The 17363-nt window shown below is 53.1% G+C and overlaps 1 protein-coding gene across 1 annotated transcript in view; it reads right to left on the reverse strand.

Annotated features, from left to right (window-relative positions):
- Nucleotides 1-10910: 10910 nt before the first annotated feature.
- LG2H6orf132 (linkage group 2 C6orf132 homolog) overlaps nt 10911-17363 on the reverse strand; it is a 30816-nt gene continuing 24363 nt past the window's right edge. Inside the window, exons 4-6 of the mRNA XM_026785434.1 lie at nt 15090-15953; nt 12785-15026; nt 10911-12329 (exon numbers count right to left, since the gene is read on the reverse strand). Coding sequence (XP_026641235.1) covers nt 12224-12329; nt 12785-15026; nt 15090-15953 — 3212 coding nt within the window. The 3' untranslated portion in view covers nt 10911-12223. The remainder of the gene's footprint in view (nt 12330-12784; nt 15027-15089; nt 15954-17363) is intronic.

Raw genomic sequence — 17363 nt, forward strand, 5'->3', positions numbered from 1 at the left:
GGCAATTTGTAAACTGTCTAACACGGATGCTGGGAACCAAATTTGGATCCTCTGGAAGATACGTGCTCTTTTTTAATTTTAAATATTCATCTATTTCATTTCATTTATGAGTATTTTGCTTATATGTGTGTATGGGTGTGTGTGCATGCTCACACACACACAGTACCCATAGAGGTCAGAAGAGGGCGTCAGATTCCCTAGAATTGGAGTTATAGATGGCTGGGAAACAACACCATGTGGGGTGCTAGGAACTGAATCTGAGTCCTTTGTTACTGGGAATTGAACTCACAACCTCTGTGAAGAGCAACCAGTGCTCTTAACCTCTGAGCCATCTCCCGGAATCTTGGTCCTCTGTAAGAGCAACAAGTGCTCCTAACTGTTGAGCCATCTCTCCAGCCCCCCTCCTGATTTGTTGTGTGTCCATTCAGTGAATAGCTCTGTGTCTGTCACTTGCTGCATGTGCTCGTGAAACAGGCCACCTGTTGTCTGATTTTGTGTCGATGCACACTGCCACTGAGTGCCTGCTTCCTTACCTTGCCATTGTCTTGAGACTTGTGGAAATTTACTGGTCTGATAGTAGAAGCCGTCTTACTGTGGTTCCATTTGAGTGGAGTCAAGTGTTCCCTGTTTGTGACTGTCATAAATAAGTGTATGCTTATGCTACATGGGGGCCTAATAACTGCAGCGTGTGGTGGCATCTGTGCCTGGCATCTCAGAGGAGGCTGCACAGTCCCTTTCTGTCTGGGGCTGGTGACAGTTGAGTGGGACTTCAGGTTGACTAAGTCGAAGGAAGGAAGGGAGGGAGGGAGGAAGGAAAGAAGGAAGGAAAAATGAAAGAAGGAAGGAGGAAAGAGGAGGGAAAGACGGAAGGAAGGAGAAAAGAAAAAAGGAAGGACAGAAGGAAGGAGAGCGGGAGGGAGGAGGGAAGGACGGATCTTCTAGGCAGAGAGGCGCCGACAATGTGAGTGAGTGGTGAGGACTGACTGTGGAGACAAGGCTGGACACAGACCCGAGCTTTGGGGACCTCACCAGGGATTTGCATTTTGATCAGAAACCAGGATATACTTTTTATATTTTCTGTCCTCAGTTGGAGGTGAGACGATGCCTTTGAACCGAGAACCCTCTGGCATCACCTCCTAAGTTTGAAGGTTGCGGATGGTGGCCTGCACCTGGCCCAAGATGTTCTTTGTTATGTCTTCATTCTTGTTTTGTTTGTTTTTGTTTTGTTTTGAGACTACTTAGTCCTGGAACTCACTCTGTAGACCAGGCTGGCCTCTAACTCACAGAGATCCGCCTGCTTCTGCCTTCCGAGTGCTGGGATTAAAGGTGTGCGCCACCACCGCCTGGCTTATTCGACACTTCTATTCCTGCACCACCTCACCCCACCCCCATTAGTATTTTTTAGAGATCATTCCTGCTACAGAAAAACATCCTCATTGGCTTTAGTGGCTGCAGAGTGTCTTAGCTGTTGTTTACATTGGGGATGTGTTCAGTAAGCAATGCCATGATGGCATGGTGTCATTTTACTAGTATATCTGGACCCAGCTTCCTAGAAGCAGAATTCTTATCCCAGAATATATGGAGCATGACTTTTATAGTCATCATCATTTATATGTGTGTGTATTTGTGTGAGTATGTGTGCCTGCGTGCATGCACATGCCTGTTGAGGGCAGAAGTGGGCGTCAGAGCCCTTGGAGCTGGAGTTCAGGCATTTGTGAACTGCTGGATTGTGGGTGCTGGGATCTGGACTCCCATCCTCAGGACTGAGCAGCAAGTAGTCCTAACTGCTGAGGTATCTCTCAGCCCAGTGCTGGTTTTCAGAGGGTGAATACTTGTGTCCTAACCCATTGCGAAGAGAGTGGTATTATAACACTTTAGAGAGGCGATGAGGTCACCAGATCCCAGCCTTCCTTCATGAGATTACCACTGTTACAGTAGAGGCCCCTGATGGGGCAGGGCTGCAGCTCAGTGGTGGAGCACGTACTTACCTGGCATGTGCAAGTCCCTAGTTCTACCTCATGCACTCTCAAAAACAGAAAGTGGAACCTGTCCAGTCCCTTCTGCAGCACAAGGACAGAGCAGGCACCCGCTGTGAACCAGAAAGCAAGCCCTCACTGGACACCAGTCTGCGTGGATGTCGGGCTCCAAGCCTCAGAACCTGTAAGAATTCAGTTTTCCAGGTCCCTAAGTTTCAGTGGACTAGCTGTGTTCCAGCAACCTGAGCTGCTTGAGGCAGCGGCCTCTGCCAAATGCCCTTGCTAGCGTTGTAGCGCATTAGCCTCCCTCCAGGAGAAAACAGAGCCCGCTTTTCCCACACTGTAGCCAGAACCATGTGTTTTAATCTCCTGCCAATCTGATAAGCGAAAAACAGTATTTGAGAAGCGTTTCATTTTGTGCTTATTAAGCTAATGGCAGGAGCTTTCCCACAGAGCCATGTTTGGCTGGCATCCCTAGCAGACAGCCCCTCTGAGGAGTGAGCCAGGATATTGTCTGAGCCTGGGGTTCTCACCTTCCCGGGACTGCCTGGCAGCAGCTGCTCATTCTGGCCAGGATTTACCCTGGTGTGCGCATGTGCGAAACTAGCTGCTCCTGAAGCTGAGTTCTCATGGACTGAGCTCCCCTCAGCTCCCCAGGGACAGCATGTGCCTCCTCCCCGATGGCTAAAGAGATCAAACAGAGTGACTTTCCCTTCATTCCCTTCCTCGGGTCAGACACAATCTATCTTCATTTTAAAAAGTTGTATTCATTTGATGTGTATGGATATTTCCCTGCATACATATATGTGCACCATGTGTGCCTGGGGCCATGGAGCCCTGAACTGGAGTTCTAGACAGCCATGAGCTGCCATGTGGATGCCGGGAACGAAGCCCAGGTCCCAGAGAGGAGCACCCAGTGCTCTTAACCACTGAGTCATTTCTCCAGCCCCTATTTAATTTTTTTTAATATTTATTTTATATATTATATATACAATATTCTGTCTGTGTGTATGCCTGCAGGCCAGAAGAGGGCACCAGACCTCATTACAGATGGTTGTGAGCCACCATGTGGTTGCTGGGAATTGAACTCAGGACCTTTGGAAGAGCAGGCAATGCTCTTAACCGCTGAGCCATCTCTCCAGCCCCCCTATTTAATTTTAAAAAGATTTATTTATTAATATTTTATGTGTACAGACGGCTTGCCTGCACATGCCTGTGCTTTGTGTGAAGCACTCACAGAATCCAGAAGAGGGCGTCAGAGCCCCTGGAGCTGGCATTACAGACAGTTATGAGCTGCGGGTGGGTGCTGGGTCCTCTACAAGAGCAGCCAGTGCTCTTAGCCAGGGAGTCTTCTCTCCAGCCCCTTGTGGGGCTGCTATCAGTAGTGTTTTTATTACTCTGTGGGCTGTGTTCTTTAGACAGTTTGAGGATGGTAAGAACAAAATGAGGCTTCCACTCCTTCCAACTCCCTCTCACGGGGTGTTGGTTTTTGTTCTCCAAGACAAGGTCTCAAGACAGCCAGGTTGGCCTTGGACAACTAGATAGCCTTGAGAGCTGGACTGGTGACCTGTCTCTGACAGCCCAGTGCTTAGAAGGTAGAGGCTAGAAGAAGAACCTCAGCTGTCCCCAGATAACTGCAGCCAAACTGGCCTCGAGCTCCTCCTGCCTCCAGCTCCCCAGTGCTGGGGTCACGGGTGTGCAACACCGTGCCCAGTGACTAGAAAACACACTGTGGGCGTGTTTCCTGTTGGATTTGTGTAAATGAACTAGAAAGTAAGAAGCAAAATGTCCAAGAGAGGTAAAGCCTCAGAGATAATTCCTGTTTCTTTCTCTCTCTGTGTATGTATGTATGTATGTATGTATGTATGTATGTCTGTCTCTATATGGTATGTATATATATGTATATATTATATATACACATATAGTATTTTTTGTGAATGTGAGTGTGCACATGTGTGAGCTGGTGTGGGCTCCATTCCTGAGAGGTCAGAGGAGGATGGTCAGGGAATGGCCTAAAGGCTTTCCTCCCTGTTCCCTTGAGACAGAGAATTTTAATTTTTTTATTTTAATTTTTCAGTTTTTTGAGAAAGGATTTCACTGTAGCTTTGGAGCCTGTCCTGGAACTAGCTCTTGTAGACCAGGTTGGTCTCAAACTCACAGAGATCTGCCTGCTTCTGCCTCCCGAGTGCTGAGATTAAAGGTGTGCGCTGCCACTGCCCGGCTAAGAATTTTTATTTTAATTGTCTCTCTTAAGACCTTTAATTCCAACACCCAAGAAGTCAAGGTTAAAGGATTTTTCAGTCTGCCAAGTTTGAGAAGCCTGGGATGCATAGTGAGTCTAGGCCAGCCAGAGTTCTGTAGCAGAAGCCTATGGCAGAACAGGTAAAGCAAACCAAGCACAGAGACTCACGGCAGAGCCGGAGCATGGACACGAGCACTTCCGTGTGGGAGTCGGGCTGGCTGGGGAGAAACAAACACATGCAGCTGTGTCGGGGGGCCTAGCTGCCGAGGGGAAGAATAGATGGGGCCATGAGAATAGAGCATGAAGGAAGAGGTTAGTGCCTTCTCGTGGCTGGGACCCCGAGGCAGAAGCAGGGTTAGCCAGATGGGACTCAGTTCAGCTGTGCAGTTGTCAGACGTGAGATGACGCCAGACGGCCATGTGGAAATTCTGGAGCTCCGGGAAGAGCTCTGGAGTCATCAGGGTGTGAATGGGAGCTGCAAGGCCCCCTCTATTATCCACGGCTTAGTTTTGTGGGGATCCCAGGAGAGAAACCACCTAGGTTACTCGAAGGGCTGAGGCTGAGGTTCTCTGTGACCACAGCTTGGGCTCAGGCACTGTTTTCTCAGCACGGTGGCCTGGCCTTTCCTGTCCTCCATTAACCCCCTAGACATATGACCATTGTGGTAACGGGGCTCATTGACTGTGTATGGTTTTTACCTGGTAAGATGTGGTGTTCCGGGGTCCCCAGACACTAGCAGCTGTGCTGCATTAACATGGGATAACGTTTCCTGGGGAAGCTAAGTGCAGTGATACACACCTACAACCCCAGCACTCTGGAAGCTACAACAGGAGAATTGCCTGTAGTGCAAGATCTTCCAGGCTTGCTGTTGCACACCATTAGTTCCCGCATGAGGGAGATAGAGTTTAGTGAGACCGTGTCTTAAAACACACCAACAGTTTCCTGGGCTATATAGCAAGGTCCAGCCTCAAGAAAAGAAACTAGGGCCACAGCTGGAGAGATGACTCACTGGCTGTTCTTCCAGAGGACCAAGTTTGCTTGGTGGCCCCAAACCATTCCTAATTCTAGTTCCAGGAGATCAGATGCCCTCTTCTGGTCAGCTCAGGTACTGCATGCACATGGCACACATACATGCAGGCAAAACACTCAAACATAAAATATATCTTTTTTAAAAAAATTAAAAAGTGGGGGGTTGAGGATATAATTCTGTTGGTAAAGCACTTCCTTAGCATGAACAAGGGCTTGGGTTCCATCCCCAGCACTGACTAAGCCAGGTGTGTGGTATCACAGATGTCTAATCTCAGCACTTGGGAGATGGAGGCAGAAAAATCAAGATCATCTTCAGCTACATAGATAGTTCTGGGCTAGCCTTGGTTATATGAAATCCTGTCTCAAAATAACCTCCCCCCACACAACAAGGCTACTATCAAAATCTAGGCTAGGAAAGCTGGGCAATGGTGACACACGCCTTTAAATCCCAGCACTCAGGAGGCAGGTGGATCTCTGTGAGTTTGAGGCCAACCTCATCTACAAGACTAGTTCCAGGACAGGCTCCAAAGTTACAGAGAAACCCTGTCTCAAAAAAGAAAAAAAAAGAGCAGGGTATCTTGATAATGGTTTGAATGAGCCACGCTTCCCACAGGTCCCAGGTTGAGGAGAGTATTTGGGGGGAAGGTATGGAACCATGCGGAGGTACAGCCTTGCTGGAGGAAGTATGTCCCTGGAGTAGGCTTTGGGAGCTTATGGCATCAGCCTGATTCTAGTTCACTGTCTCTTTTGTATGGATGTGATGTGGTCTCTCAGTTTCTTGCCACCTGCTGCCCTGCCTCCCTGAACCTGTCATTATGGATTCTCCTAGAATTTTCAATCAAATAAAGCCGTTCTCTCCAAGTTGCTTTTGGTCATAGTGTTCTTGCTCCTTGGAGTCCTTGTCACACAGAGATGGCCTTGGCCTGGAGAGAGCCCCTGACCCTTCTCTCTTGGGTGTGAATAGTTACAGAGGATCTGGGAAGAAGGGAGGACCCGTGGCCAAGGAAAGCGGGCCTTTAGAGCTCCGCCATGCCGGCCGCCTGAAGCTGTGTGCCCCCTGAGCCCAGCTGCAGTAAAAGGTAATCTTCAGGATCGTGAAAGAAGCGGCTTGTTTGTCTCGGTCCCCATCAGGCGTCCCTGAGCACCAAAGTGTGCTTCTAAGTATTCTCACACTGGTACTCCCTCAGGGTAGGACCACAAAGGGCCAGGCTGCGAGACAAGGTCTCATTGTATAGCTCTGGCTGGCCTATAACTCTTGCTTTGTAGACCATGCTGGTAAAATTTCTTCGTGTGTGTGTTGTATGCACCACAACACCTGTAGAGTCAGGAGACAGCCTGAAGGACTCTGTTCTCCATCCACCATGTGTGTGCCAAGGCTGAAGCTTAAGTCATCAGGTATGGTGGCAAGCAGCTTTACGCTCTGAGCCATCTCTCCAGCCAGGAGCAGAGGGTTCCTAATCCTCAGTGAACTGACACCTGGGGCTCTATTCTGGGGACCAGCCCTGGCACCTTGGCTTCCTAGCATTCCTGGCCTTCCCTACTGATGGCTGGTGGGCTTCTTCACAATCATCAGAGAAACTGTCTCCAGACAGTGCCACTGTCCTGTTGGGGACCAAACCCCCAAGACAAGGGCATTGAACTTAAACCAGGACTGTGTGTGCATCCAGGTGCCAAGAAGAAAGTGCTAGAAAAGACGTGTGAGCAGCAGAGGCTCCCCAGGCTAGAACACATCTTCACGGCCGAAAGCTGTGTGGTTTCTCTGAATGTTCCAGGAGAGGGTTTCCAAACCTGCAAGGCCCGGAGCTTGACTATTCACACAGGAATCCTGGCTCTGCCCCACAGCTCTGACCTAGGGACAGGTTTCTTCACCGTTTCGTGATGGAGGTGCTGTGTCCTGGGGTTGTCAGGAGCACCCCATGTAGGAACATGGGCGAGGCACTTATACCAGTGCCTGGATCTGAACCAGCGGCTGTGAGAGCAGCCCTCTGGAGGCTGAGGCTGCTGTGTAGTCTTGTGGAAGTGCCCTAGGGTTGTCAGGGAAGGGGGAAGGGAGGGCAGAGGGACTGCCTGTGCTCTAAATGAATCCCCCCCCCAGCTGCCGTGACCCTCCAGGACTGCTCTGACTGAGCAAAGGACTGTCAGCAAGTGTGGGAGGGGCATGGCCTTGGGCGACAGCACTCTAAGGTCAGTTCCTTGGGGAGACTAAAAAGAGATCAGTGGGGCCCTTCTAGCATCGGGAGTATTAGGGCTTCTGGCTGGGAATGTAGTTCTGGGGTAGAGCACTTGCCTGCACCAAACACGCATGGGCATGGCCCTGGCTTCCATCCTGCATACACGAAGTGTGTGTGTTGGGGGGGGGGTCGTGCCAAAGGGACAGTACAGAGCGAGCTGATGCCCGTGTGAGACTAGATGTGGAATCAAAATGCCTCTGAACAGTGTGGATTCCAGGGAATTGCTCTTGGTCTAACAGTGGCCCTGCTCCTGGCTGTTCCCAAATTATCTCTCCCTTTACCTTCTTCCTTTCATTCTTTTTTTTTTTTTTTTTTTTGAGACAGGGTTTCTCTGTAGCTTTGGAGCCTGTCTCTGGAATCAGGCTGGCTTGAACTCACAGAGATCTGCCTGCCTTCCAAATGCTGGGACTAAAGGCATGTGCCACTATTGCCCAGCTCCCTCTTCCTTCTTGGAACAAGAATCTGGACAGGTACAGGCACACCCACCATGCTGCCACGGGTACAGAGGGCAGAAAGGAGGGAGTTCCCACCTCTCCAGCTGTGTGGCCTGGGAAGATCATTTGCACTGTGGGAACTGTAGTTTCCTCTAAGAGGGCTGAGATGTGTGCCTCTCAGATGCGTACCTGGGAACCTGTTAGAAATTAGCCCCAGAAGCTTATTTTTACAAGTCCCCTACTGCATCCCATACCCAGGGCAAACCAGGTCAACAGGCAGCTGTGAGCACAGCGCCACCTGCTGGCTGATGCGAGCTGCACGTACGACTCAAAGGGTGCAGGGAGGACACCAGTGCAAACTGCAGGGGGCTGCACTCTCCTGCCTTCTCCCCGGGGAAATCAGGTGAGAGCGAATGTCAGAAGCAGCATTAAATGTCCAAGAGATGTCACCAATGTACAACAGCAGAATGCTTGCGCCGGTCATGACAAGTGTCTTTGTCAGGTGTTCGAATGTGACAGGCACGCAAATAGTGGCCCTTCTCCTGCACAGTTCCAGTCCCAAGGCTACCACGGGTCCCTGCCCCACACTCTTCTCTCACCTTCCTGGCTAAGAGCAACCAAAGAGGTCCCAAAGCAAGTCTGCTGCACCTGGAAGGAGGTACAGGATGAGGCCCGGCTCTCAGTGGCCACCCATCCAGACAACTGACTAATGACGGGCACCAGCCCTGCCTTTGAGCTGTAGAGATGAAAGGGGGCATAGTTGCAAGGGTAGGTGGGTGGAGCTGGCAGGTCAGGACAGGACCGCTTGGCAGCGCAACCCTCACCTTTTGGGTCCAAAAAGATCTCTGTCCCACTGGCTTTAATCCCCAGCACTGCAGAAATGTAGACAATAAATGAAACAGCTGGGCATTTGGCACCAAGCAGCGGAAGGTGGAGGCAGGAGGATAGGGAGTTCAAGGCTGGCCTTTGCAATGTAGCAAGTTCATGTCTAGCCTGGGCTACAAGAAACCCTGTCTGGGAAAAAAAAAGCATGACGGGTTGTTGGGGGGAACCAGATGTGGAGTCTTTATCCACCACTGAGGGAGGCTTGCTTTCTTGAGTCTGTCTCAGAGAAAGCTAAGCTTGACCCTAAGGGATAGCAGACCTGGGCTCCAAATACAGGCATCCTTAAAACTTGCCCTTGCTGCTTTAGACCAGGCTGGGTCACACAGAGAGGCTTCTGCAGCTAAGGTGTGGCCAAGCAGACCCAGGCACACAAGCGTCAACCTCAGCGGCCCACAATTGCAGAGTGGCTTTCCCGGCTCTCCTCCCCCGCCCTGCGGTGTTGGGTGAACGGAGGGTGTAGAGTGGGGAGTTGTACGTACAGAGGAAAGGCTGAGCCAGAGGGAGAGGCTGGAAGGAAGGCAGCTGTGAAGAAACAGAGTGAGTCAGGCTGGCTATTTGGAGCGACTTGATTCCTGCGTTGGAGGCCTGGTTTCCTCATCAATGAAATGCAAACACGGCTTACACACCCTCGGATGCTAGGACCGTAGTGAGCAACCAGAGAAGGAGCGGACTTTCCCAGGCGTCAGGGTTATGTTAGTGTTCGTGGCTATGGCTGCCACATCAGGGGTTTTCAGCCAATGGTAATATAAGAGTGCTACAGTTTGGATGGACCCCAGTGTTTTATGTACTGACAGCACTACATGGACCAATGGTAATATAAGAGCGCTCCAGTTTGCATGGACCCGTGTCTTATGTACCCTGACAGCACTACATGAAGCTATAGCCCTAAATGCCTTTTTATATGACATGAGCTTTATGTACCCCAGGATGACCTTGGACTCATAGTGATCTTCCTATCTCAATTTCCTGACTTGCTAGAGATAGAAACCAATGCACTCTACCACTAAAACCACATCTCCAGGCCTGTATGTATACACACACATTTTTTTTTTCTGAGATGGAGTCTCACTGTGTAGCCTTTGCTGGTCTTGAATAGAGATCTTCCTGCCTCTGCCTCCCAGGTGCTGGGATCAAAGACTTGTGCCTACCCCACCCCAGCCAACCTTTTGTTTGTGTTTTATTTTGTGCTCATGAGCAGGGAGGAACATGTTGAGTCATAGGACAACTTTCCGGGTCAGTTCTCACCTTCTACCACGAGGCTCTCAGGGATCATACTCAGGTTTTCAGACCAGAAAGCAACTTGCTTCACCCACCAAGGCATCTCACCAACCCTTTAAAAAAACTCGATGTTTTTGTGTGTTCCTTTGTCTGTATGTGTGTGACATCTGTAGGACAGCCTCTGGTGTAACCCTTAGGAAGGTTGTCCACCTCAAGACAGGTTCTCTCATTGACCTGGGGCTTAAACATTAGGCCTAGGCTGTCTGCCTAGAGTCCCAGAGACCCCCGTCTCAGTGCCAGGACTACAAGCAGGCACCAAGCACAGTGGTTTAGTGTGGGCTCTGGGACCAGGTTTTAAGCAAGGCCTTCATGGGCTGAGCCATCCCCTCCACCTAGGACTGAACTCAGGTCCTTACGCTGCCAAGGCAGGCAGGCATCTTATTTATTTATTTATTTATTTATTTATTTATTTATTTATTTATTTCTGTCTTTTGAGGCAGGGTTTCTCTATGTAACAGTCCTAGCTGTCCTGTAACTCAGAGATCCACGTGCCTCTGCCCCCCCCCGAGTGCTGAGACTAACGGCATGTACCACCACTGCCCTGCTGTCTCACCTCTTCTAAACTGTATTTTTACTTCCGTTCACAAATCCTTGTGTTTTTTGTCTTAGAGGTGAGATCTCATGTAGTTCAGCTGGCCTTAAACTGTCTTTCTCCTGCCTGCACTTCTTCAGTGCTGGAATCGGAGGTTTGTACCACAGTGCCAGGTTTTAGACTGGCCCAGGATCTGAACCGTGGCTGCCTCCATTCCTTGCGGCAGCTTGAGGTAGGATTACCGCCGGGCCCAGAAGAAGAAACAGACTCAGAAAATCAAACTTGTTAAGGACAGTTTATCTGGCTTTACCCTTTGGCCCGGAGCCCTGTACTTGGCACCATCCAGCTGAGTTCTCCAGAGCCCCGTGATGCCTGGGGAGCTCCAAGTCACCAATCACCAGCTGCAGAGCAGGGGCCAGTCCAAACTGGCTGTTCATTTCCCATGCCAAGTGAGACCAAGCCCTTCCTCACCCACCCCAGGACACTCCATAGCACTGCTTAGGGAAGCAGTCAGAGGCCAGTGCTGTGTTGATGAGCTTGGCTTCGTGAATACAGGGAGTCCCTCACCCTGTTTGAACCAGCTGGGTGCCATCTACCTAGTACTTCAGCTAGTGCCACAGATCACAAAGGTTCAAGAGCTCCTCCCACAGGGGGCTGCTCCCCCCACAGGGAGCTTCCTCTTGTCTTTCTCCTGTTCTTGTGAGGTGGGCCATTCCTCTGCCCTTCCTTTCTTACCTGCCTTGACCTGGTCACAGGAATCCAGCCAGTCCCCACCTGAAGAACTAACTATTGTTTCTCATCTATTTGACATAACCCAAGACATATACTAGAATATATCCCAATTCACTGCCCAGGCAGAGGACAGATGGTGACTATCCTGACAGGTTGCTCCTGCTCTGAACTGGCCTTAGCACACTACCCTTGATTGTCCAAGACCTGTCCCCATGTTGGCAGCACACTTCTGGACCTTGTGGCTCCTTGGGTCTACCCCCATCAGGACTTCTTGGGCCTGGATGGAAAAGTAAGCCTACCCCCCCATCTCCCATCCCAAGCTCTCTCATGGGTAAGTGCCATGGCCAAGGAGCAAGGATCCCACCCTCGACCTAACCCCAGTGCATAAGGCTTCTGTACCGTGCAAGCAGTCTTGATGGCCTCTCCAAGTGCAGAGGAGACCACCTACTACATGTTCGGGGAACAGGCACAGTGTGAGGCTCTGACATACAAATGTCACCCCCATGGGTTTCAATTCAGACTTGGGGCTCAGCCCTTCTTTTAGAACCTGCGTGTAAACTGGTTTCAATAAACCTTGGTAAAGCAGACAGTACCAGATAGCAGAGACAAGGCGCAGGCCCAGAAAGCTCCTCCTTCCCCCTCCCACCCCCATCTGCCAATAGTACATAGCCAAGCCGTCCCTTGGTGCTTTCAAGACAGACATGTTTCCATCTTCCACAGACCTCTGCCACTCACACACCGCCTGTCTGTCTGTTCTGTCTTTGAGAACAAAGGCTCTCAGTGGTGTCTGAGCTGGGACCTATAATACCCAGAGTGACCTCCCACCCCCCACACAACAGCTGCCCCAATCCAACCCCTTAGAAGTCAGCAAAGTGAACCACAACTCATGAGGCGGCTTTCCGATGGGTTCCAGAGTAGGCGTAGGAGATGGGATGGCGTGTCCCTGGCCTCACCGTGAACGTATTGATGGGGCTTCCATAGTGGGGAGACCTGGAGGGAGTGTAAAGGGGGAGTGGTGAAGGTTCGCATGGACCCCCTCTACCCACCTCCCCAAGAACAGAACATTTTAAACTGTGATGTGATGAACTTCTGAACTCCAGGGTGGGACCAAGCGCATCAGACAAGCCCTGCTGACCACAGAACACCCCTGGTACCCTCTGCTCACTCAGACTCCTTTACTCCCTGCCTGCATCCGGATCCATCTTTCCTCCTGAGTCCACTAGGTCTCCCTTTCTTCTACACTGATTTGAAGCCCTGAACCTCCAGAGGGCGAGAGGGGAGTGAAGAGATGTATTGGGAAGTAAGGAGCCAGCCAACAGCACCCTCTTCATGTATCTGAGCCTTTCTCCCTTCTCTCTTAGTTGCAAGCTATGGCCGTGGCCTTGGCATTACCTCTGTTCACGCATCCCTGGTCACAAACCCCCGGAGATCCTTCCCCAGCTCACCTGCTGCCTTTGGCAGGGATGAAGCCATAGTCCCCAGCTTTGCCGCCACTACCACCACTGCCCCCGCCGGGCGTCTTGTACTTGACCTCGGCTGAACCGCGGGCGCCCTCCAGCGACAGCCTCCGTGCGTGCAGGCCTCCGGGGGCCGCGCGGCCCCCCGAGTTGACCCGTCGCATCTCAGGACCTCCCGGCTGCGGTCCGAAGCAGTTAGGGGAGCTCATGCTGCGGCCAGTGGCGCCGCGGGGCGTCCCGGGGTTGCGGTGGGGCTCCCCGACGTACAGGCGCTTCTTGATGAGCGAGCGTCCGCTGCCGGAGAAGCGATCCAGGCCCCCGAGCCCGGAGTATTGAGTGCCGGCAAAGCGCGAGGAACCGCGAGCCGGATTGGCCCCGGACCCCAAGTCCAGGGGCTGCCCCAAGTCCGAGTAGTTGTTCCTGGGTGGGGACCCGCGACGGTCCTGATGCTGCAGCCCAGCGTGGGGTTCAGGGTCATTGCTAAACTCTGGCGGTGGCGGAATAATATCAAAGCTGAACTCCTCTTCTTCCTCTTCCTTCTTGTAGGAAGGAGAGGGCGGAGAAGAGAAGGATTTGGGAAGGGCGCGGCCCTGGGATAAGCTTGAGGGAGCGTGTCTTTCCCGGGTCACAGCTGCGTGGGACTCGGCCTTGGTCCACCCATGCCTATGGGTTGGCTCTGGGCCCTGTGTGTCTCGTCCCTGCTGGGGCTTCCACTGACTGGCTCCAGCGGGCCGTGCTGAGGTCAGGTGGGAGCCCTCTGTCTCACTGGATACCTTAGGGACCACAAGGAAGGAGTTGGGCCGACTACCTCTGTAAAAGATGGTATCAGAGCTGGCCTCCGTTTGGTTGCCATGGTCACGGAGACTTCCTGGCAGAGAGGACCTTCCCGGTCCCATCGCAGTCCCTGCAGTGCCCCCAGGCCTGCTCTTCTGTGCCCTCTGCCTGGCTGCGAGGAGCAGGGCCATTGGGGAGCCCCGCTCCACCACCTCCCCAGTCACCGGGTGTCTGAGGAGTTGGTCAGCAGGCTGGACTGGGGCAAAAGGTTTGGCTGGATGGTTTTCAGGCTCCTTTTCGTCCGCCAGTCCCCCTGAGTCTGTGGCCTCCCCTTTGGCCCGAGTGGGAATCACCACAGCAACCCCTCGGTTGTGGCTGTTCTGGCTGCGGTGGGATCTGTACAGAAATGGTACCTCCTCTCCTCCAGTGGACATCTTCGGTGGGAGGGCTGGAGGGGAGCGGGCTCCGTTTGTGGACAGTTGGGTGGCCGCTGCATTTGCTTGAGGTTCTGGCTTTTCTCTGTGTCTCACTGGGACAAGGTCTTTCTCCGCCACCTGCTGAGATGATGGGATGGACAGCCCAGGTGTGTCCTTGGGTGCTGTGGCCTGCCCAGGTGTGTCCTTGGGCGAGGTGGCCTGCTCAGGTGTTGGCTTGAGTGGTAAGGCTGGCCCAGGTGTGGCCTTAGGAAGTATGGCCTGCCCAGATGTGGGCTTGAATGGTGTGGCTGACCCAGGTGTGGCCTTGGGTGGTGTGGCCGGCAGGGCGGTGGCAGACTGCTGAGGTGGATTCCTGGTGACAGGCTTATGGAATCTGCCATGATCAGTCCCGTTTTCAAAAGTTCTTCCCCCTTCCAGCCGGGGTTTGGGAGGCAGGGATGCTATGCTAGGCTTGGCTTCTTTCTCCGCTGAGGAGGAAAACCGAGCCTCTAGCTCATTGCGGATCTGCTTGACACTGGGGGCTGGTGTATCCTGGGGGATGTAGTCCACAGGGGGTAGGGTCAGGCTGCTGGTGGCTTCTCTCTCTGGCAGTCTGTTGCTGGAGTTACTCTTCTCAGGACCACAGGGGTCTATCTTCTCAGGCAGGCTTAGAGGAGCCTCCTCTGCCAGGCTAGGGTCCTTCTTGCTCTCGCTGTCCTTCAAGGCCACCTTAGGGACTGGCCTGTGGCTGAGTGACCGATCCTCTTTCCTGGTCCCACAGAGATAGGCTGCCAGCTCACTTCGAAGCTTTTCCATCTGCCGGGGGTCCCTCCAGTCAACGGGTTCTGACGAGGCTGTGTCCTCCGGAGTGCGGGGGTTGGGTTTGGGGTTGAGAGTAGGTGAGCTGGATTTTGGGGTCTTCATAAATCCAGAAGATGGAGGGACTGCCTGCTCAGGTGGAGGCAAGGGAGGAGCAGCTGGGGGCAGGGAAGGTGCTGGTGGAGGGAGTGGGGGAGCAGGTGGGGGTAAGGGAGGAGCAGCTGGGGGCAGGGAGGGTGCTGGTAGAGGGAGTGGGGGAGCAGGTGGAGGCAAAGGAGGAGCTAGGGGTGGAACTCCAGCTTGTCCGTTTGTCTGGGGTTCAGGCTGCCCGAGCCTTGGGTTGCCTGGTGTCTCAAGCCTGGGCTCTGGCGTGTGCTTTGGCTCTGGGGCCCTGTCAGGGTAAACCTGAGACGCAGGGCGGACACTGAAGCTGGAGGGTGGCGGGAGGTGGGTAGAGGCCTTCAGACTGGCTTCCTCCTCGGGGGAAGCCCCTGGCACTTCCTGAACCGGGATAGATGAGGTCCTGACTGGAGTTGGGGGAGGCACCTTGAATGACCTGGGGAAGGTAAGGTGGGATTCGGGGCTAGGCCCCTTTAGTGCAGCAGGGCTCTTGGGGGGGCTGGTTCTGGGGTCTTCTGGCTGCCTGCCATTGAGTGCTACTTCGGATTTCCACTTGGTAATACCCCCAGTGGGGAAGAGACGTGGTCCAGTTGTGTGAGGAGAGACTGGAGTTGGGGGTCCTGGGGCTGGCAAAGAAGGTGGAGGGGGGTTTAGAAAAGCTGATGGCGGGGCAGGGGGGATGAAGTCTGGAGGGGTCGGTGTTGATGGCGGGGAGAGGGCAGAGGAGGGAGATAAGGTGTCCAGTACCGGGGGCGGAGGTGGGGCTGTGCTGGGTGGGGGTGGGGGCGGGGGTTCCACCAGCAGGGGAGGAGGAGGGGGAGGGACAGCAGGAGGCGGTGGTGGAGGGGACTCCCCTGGAGGCTGTGATGGAGGGGACTCCCCCGGAGGCTGTGAAGTTTCCTGGGGTGGCCCTGGGGCTGGGCCTGGGGGAGGTGGCGGGATGGAAGAGTCCAGTTCATAGTGTGCGGGCCTCAGGTCGCCCACAGAGCTGTAGAGTCGGAGGTTGCCATTGACTAGTGAGCTGGTACCTGGGAGAAAGAAGGCAGAGATGTGGGGTGGAGCCGCCTCCGTCCCCCTCCCTCCCTCTCTTAACAAGGCTTTCCTTTTCTCTGTCTCTTTCTTTAGTGTGTGTGTGTGGGGGGGGGGTGTTACCATGGCATGGCCGAAGCGGTCTGAGGACAGCTATGGGAGTAAGTTCTCTCCTCCCACCAAGTGAGTTCTGGAGACTAAACTTGGCTCAGCTCTGGTTGGTCACCTGCTGAGCCATCTTTCCAACCCAAAGCCAATCTCTGTGCCTGGCACAGAGTTGGTCAAAAGAAACATTAGTTCTTCAACCCTTTCATCCTAAACCTGACTGAGGAAGCAGCAATGCCACCTGTGTCCTGAGCTGTCCTAAGAGCCATCAGTCCCCTTACTGTAAAGGGTGACTCCCACTCCGTTTGTCACATGGTCTAGGACCTCTGCAGAGGCTCTGGCCTGTGACAGTGCAAAGGAAGGAAGGTACCCTGGGCAATGTGGCTGCAGAGACAGACACCTGGATGGCAGCCACATTCCTCTCCTCCTGGGCCCCAGCCTCCTCCACACGTTTTTTTCCCTTTCCCCACCTCAAAATAGGAGAGAGCTGCAAGCTTGGAGAAGGGCTCCTGGGAAGGCTCCCCTAGACCTGGAGTGCCTGGGATCCCGACAGCAATAAACAAGACAGACGCTACTCACTGGAGTTTTTTCTTGTTTGCTCCAGGGATCAAACCCAGGGCCCTGTTCATGCTAGGTGATGTTATCCTCTGGCCTCCACCCATGCTTCCTTGCTATATGCTCAACCCCTGAAGTTTATTCATTAAGGGGTCAACCAGACAGACAACCAACACCATACATTAGCAAATCATTACCACGGTGAAGGTAGTAATAAAATCAGGAGGGGAGGGGTACCGAGGGGTGCCATCTTATTAGGAAGGCCCCACTGAGAAGGTGATCATGGAGGAGAGAGATGGCAGGAGGGGACTGAGATGCAGACCCTGGGGTGAGAACTGCCTAGGCAGATTAAGAAAACCCCACGCGGGCAGAGGTGGGAGGAGGGGGAGGAAAACTATGCGTGAGATCTCAGCACTCCTCCATACCCTTTGCTCTGAGTGACGTGGGATGTCACTGGCCAGGTGTGAATGGGTACCTTAACACTAAGTGGCTTACATCCATCCATGTCTGACTTCAGAGGTCTTGCTGCTGCCTTCTGTCCTGTTGTGACCTAGTCCCGCCCCTTCCCCACGTCCTCCAATGAGCCTTAGCCAACCTTGGCTCTCCACACCTCCCGGCTCCACTGTGAAGATCACCCACCACCCACCTCAGCCAGTGGCTAAGAGGCCCGGGGCTCTGACTTGGCCTCCAGCTGGGGAGGTGGAGCAGGTGGAGGGAGAAAGATGAAGACTTGGCCTCCAGCTGGGGAG

This window comes from Microtus ochrogaster, linkage group LG2 (assembly GCF_000317375.1).
Source record: "Microtus ochrogaster isolate Prairie Vole_2 linkage group LG2, MicOch1.0, whole genome shotgun sequence".
Classification (NCBI taxonomy): domain Eukaryota; kingdom Metazoa; phylum Chordata; class Mammalia; order Rodentia; family Cricetidae; genus Microtus; species Microtus ochrogaster.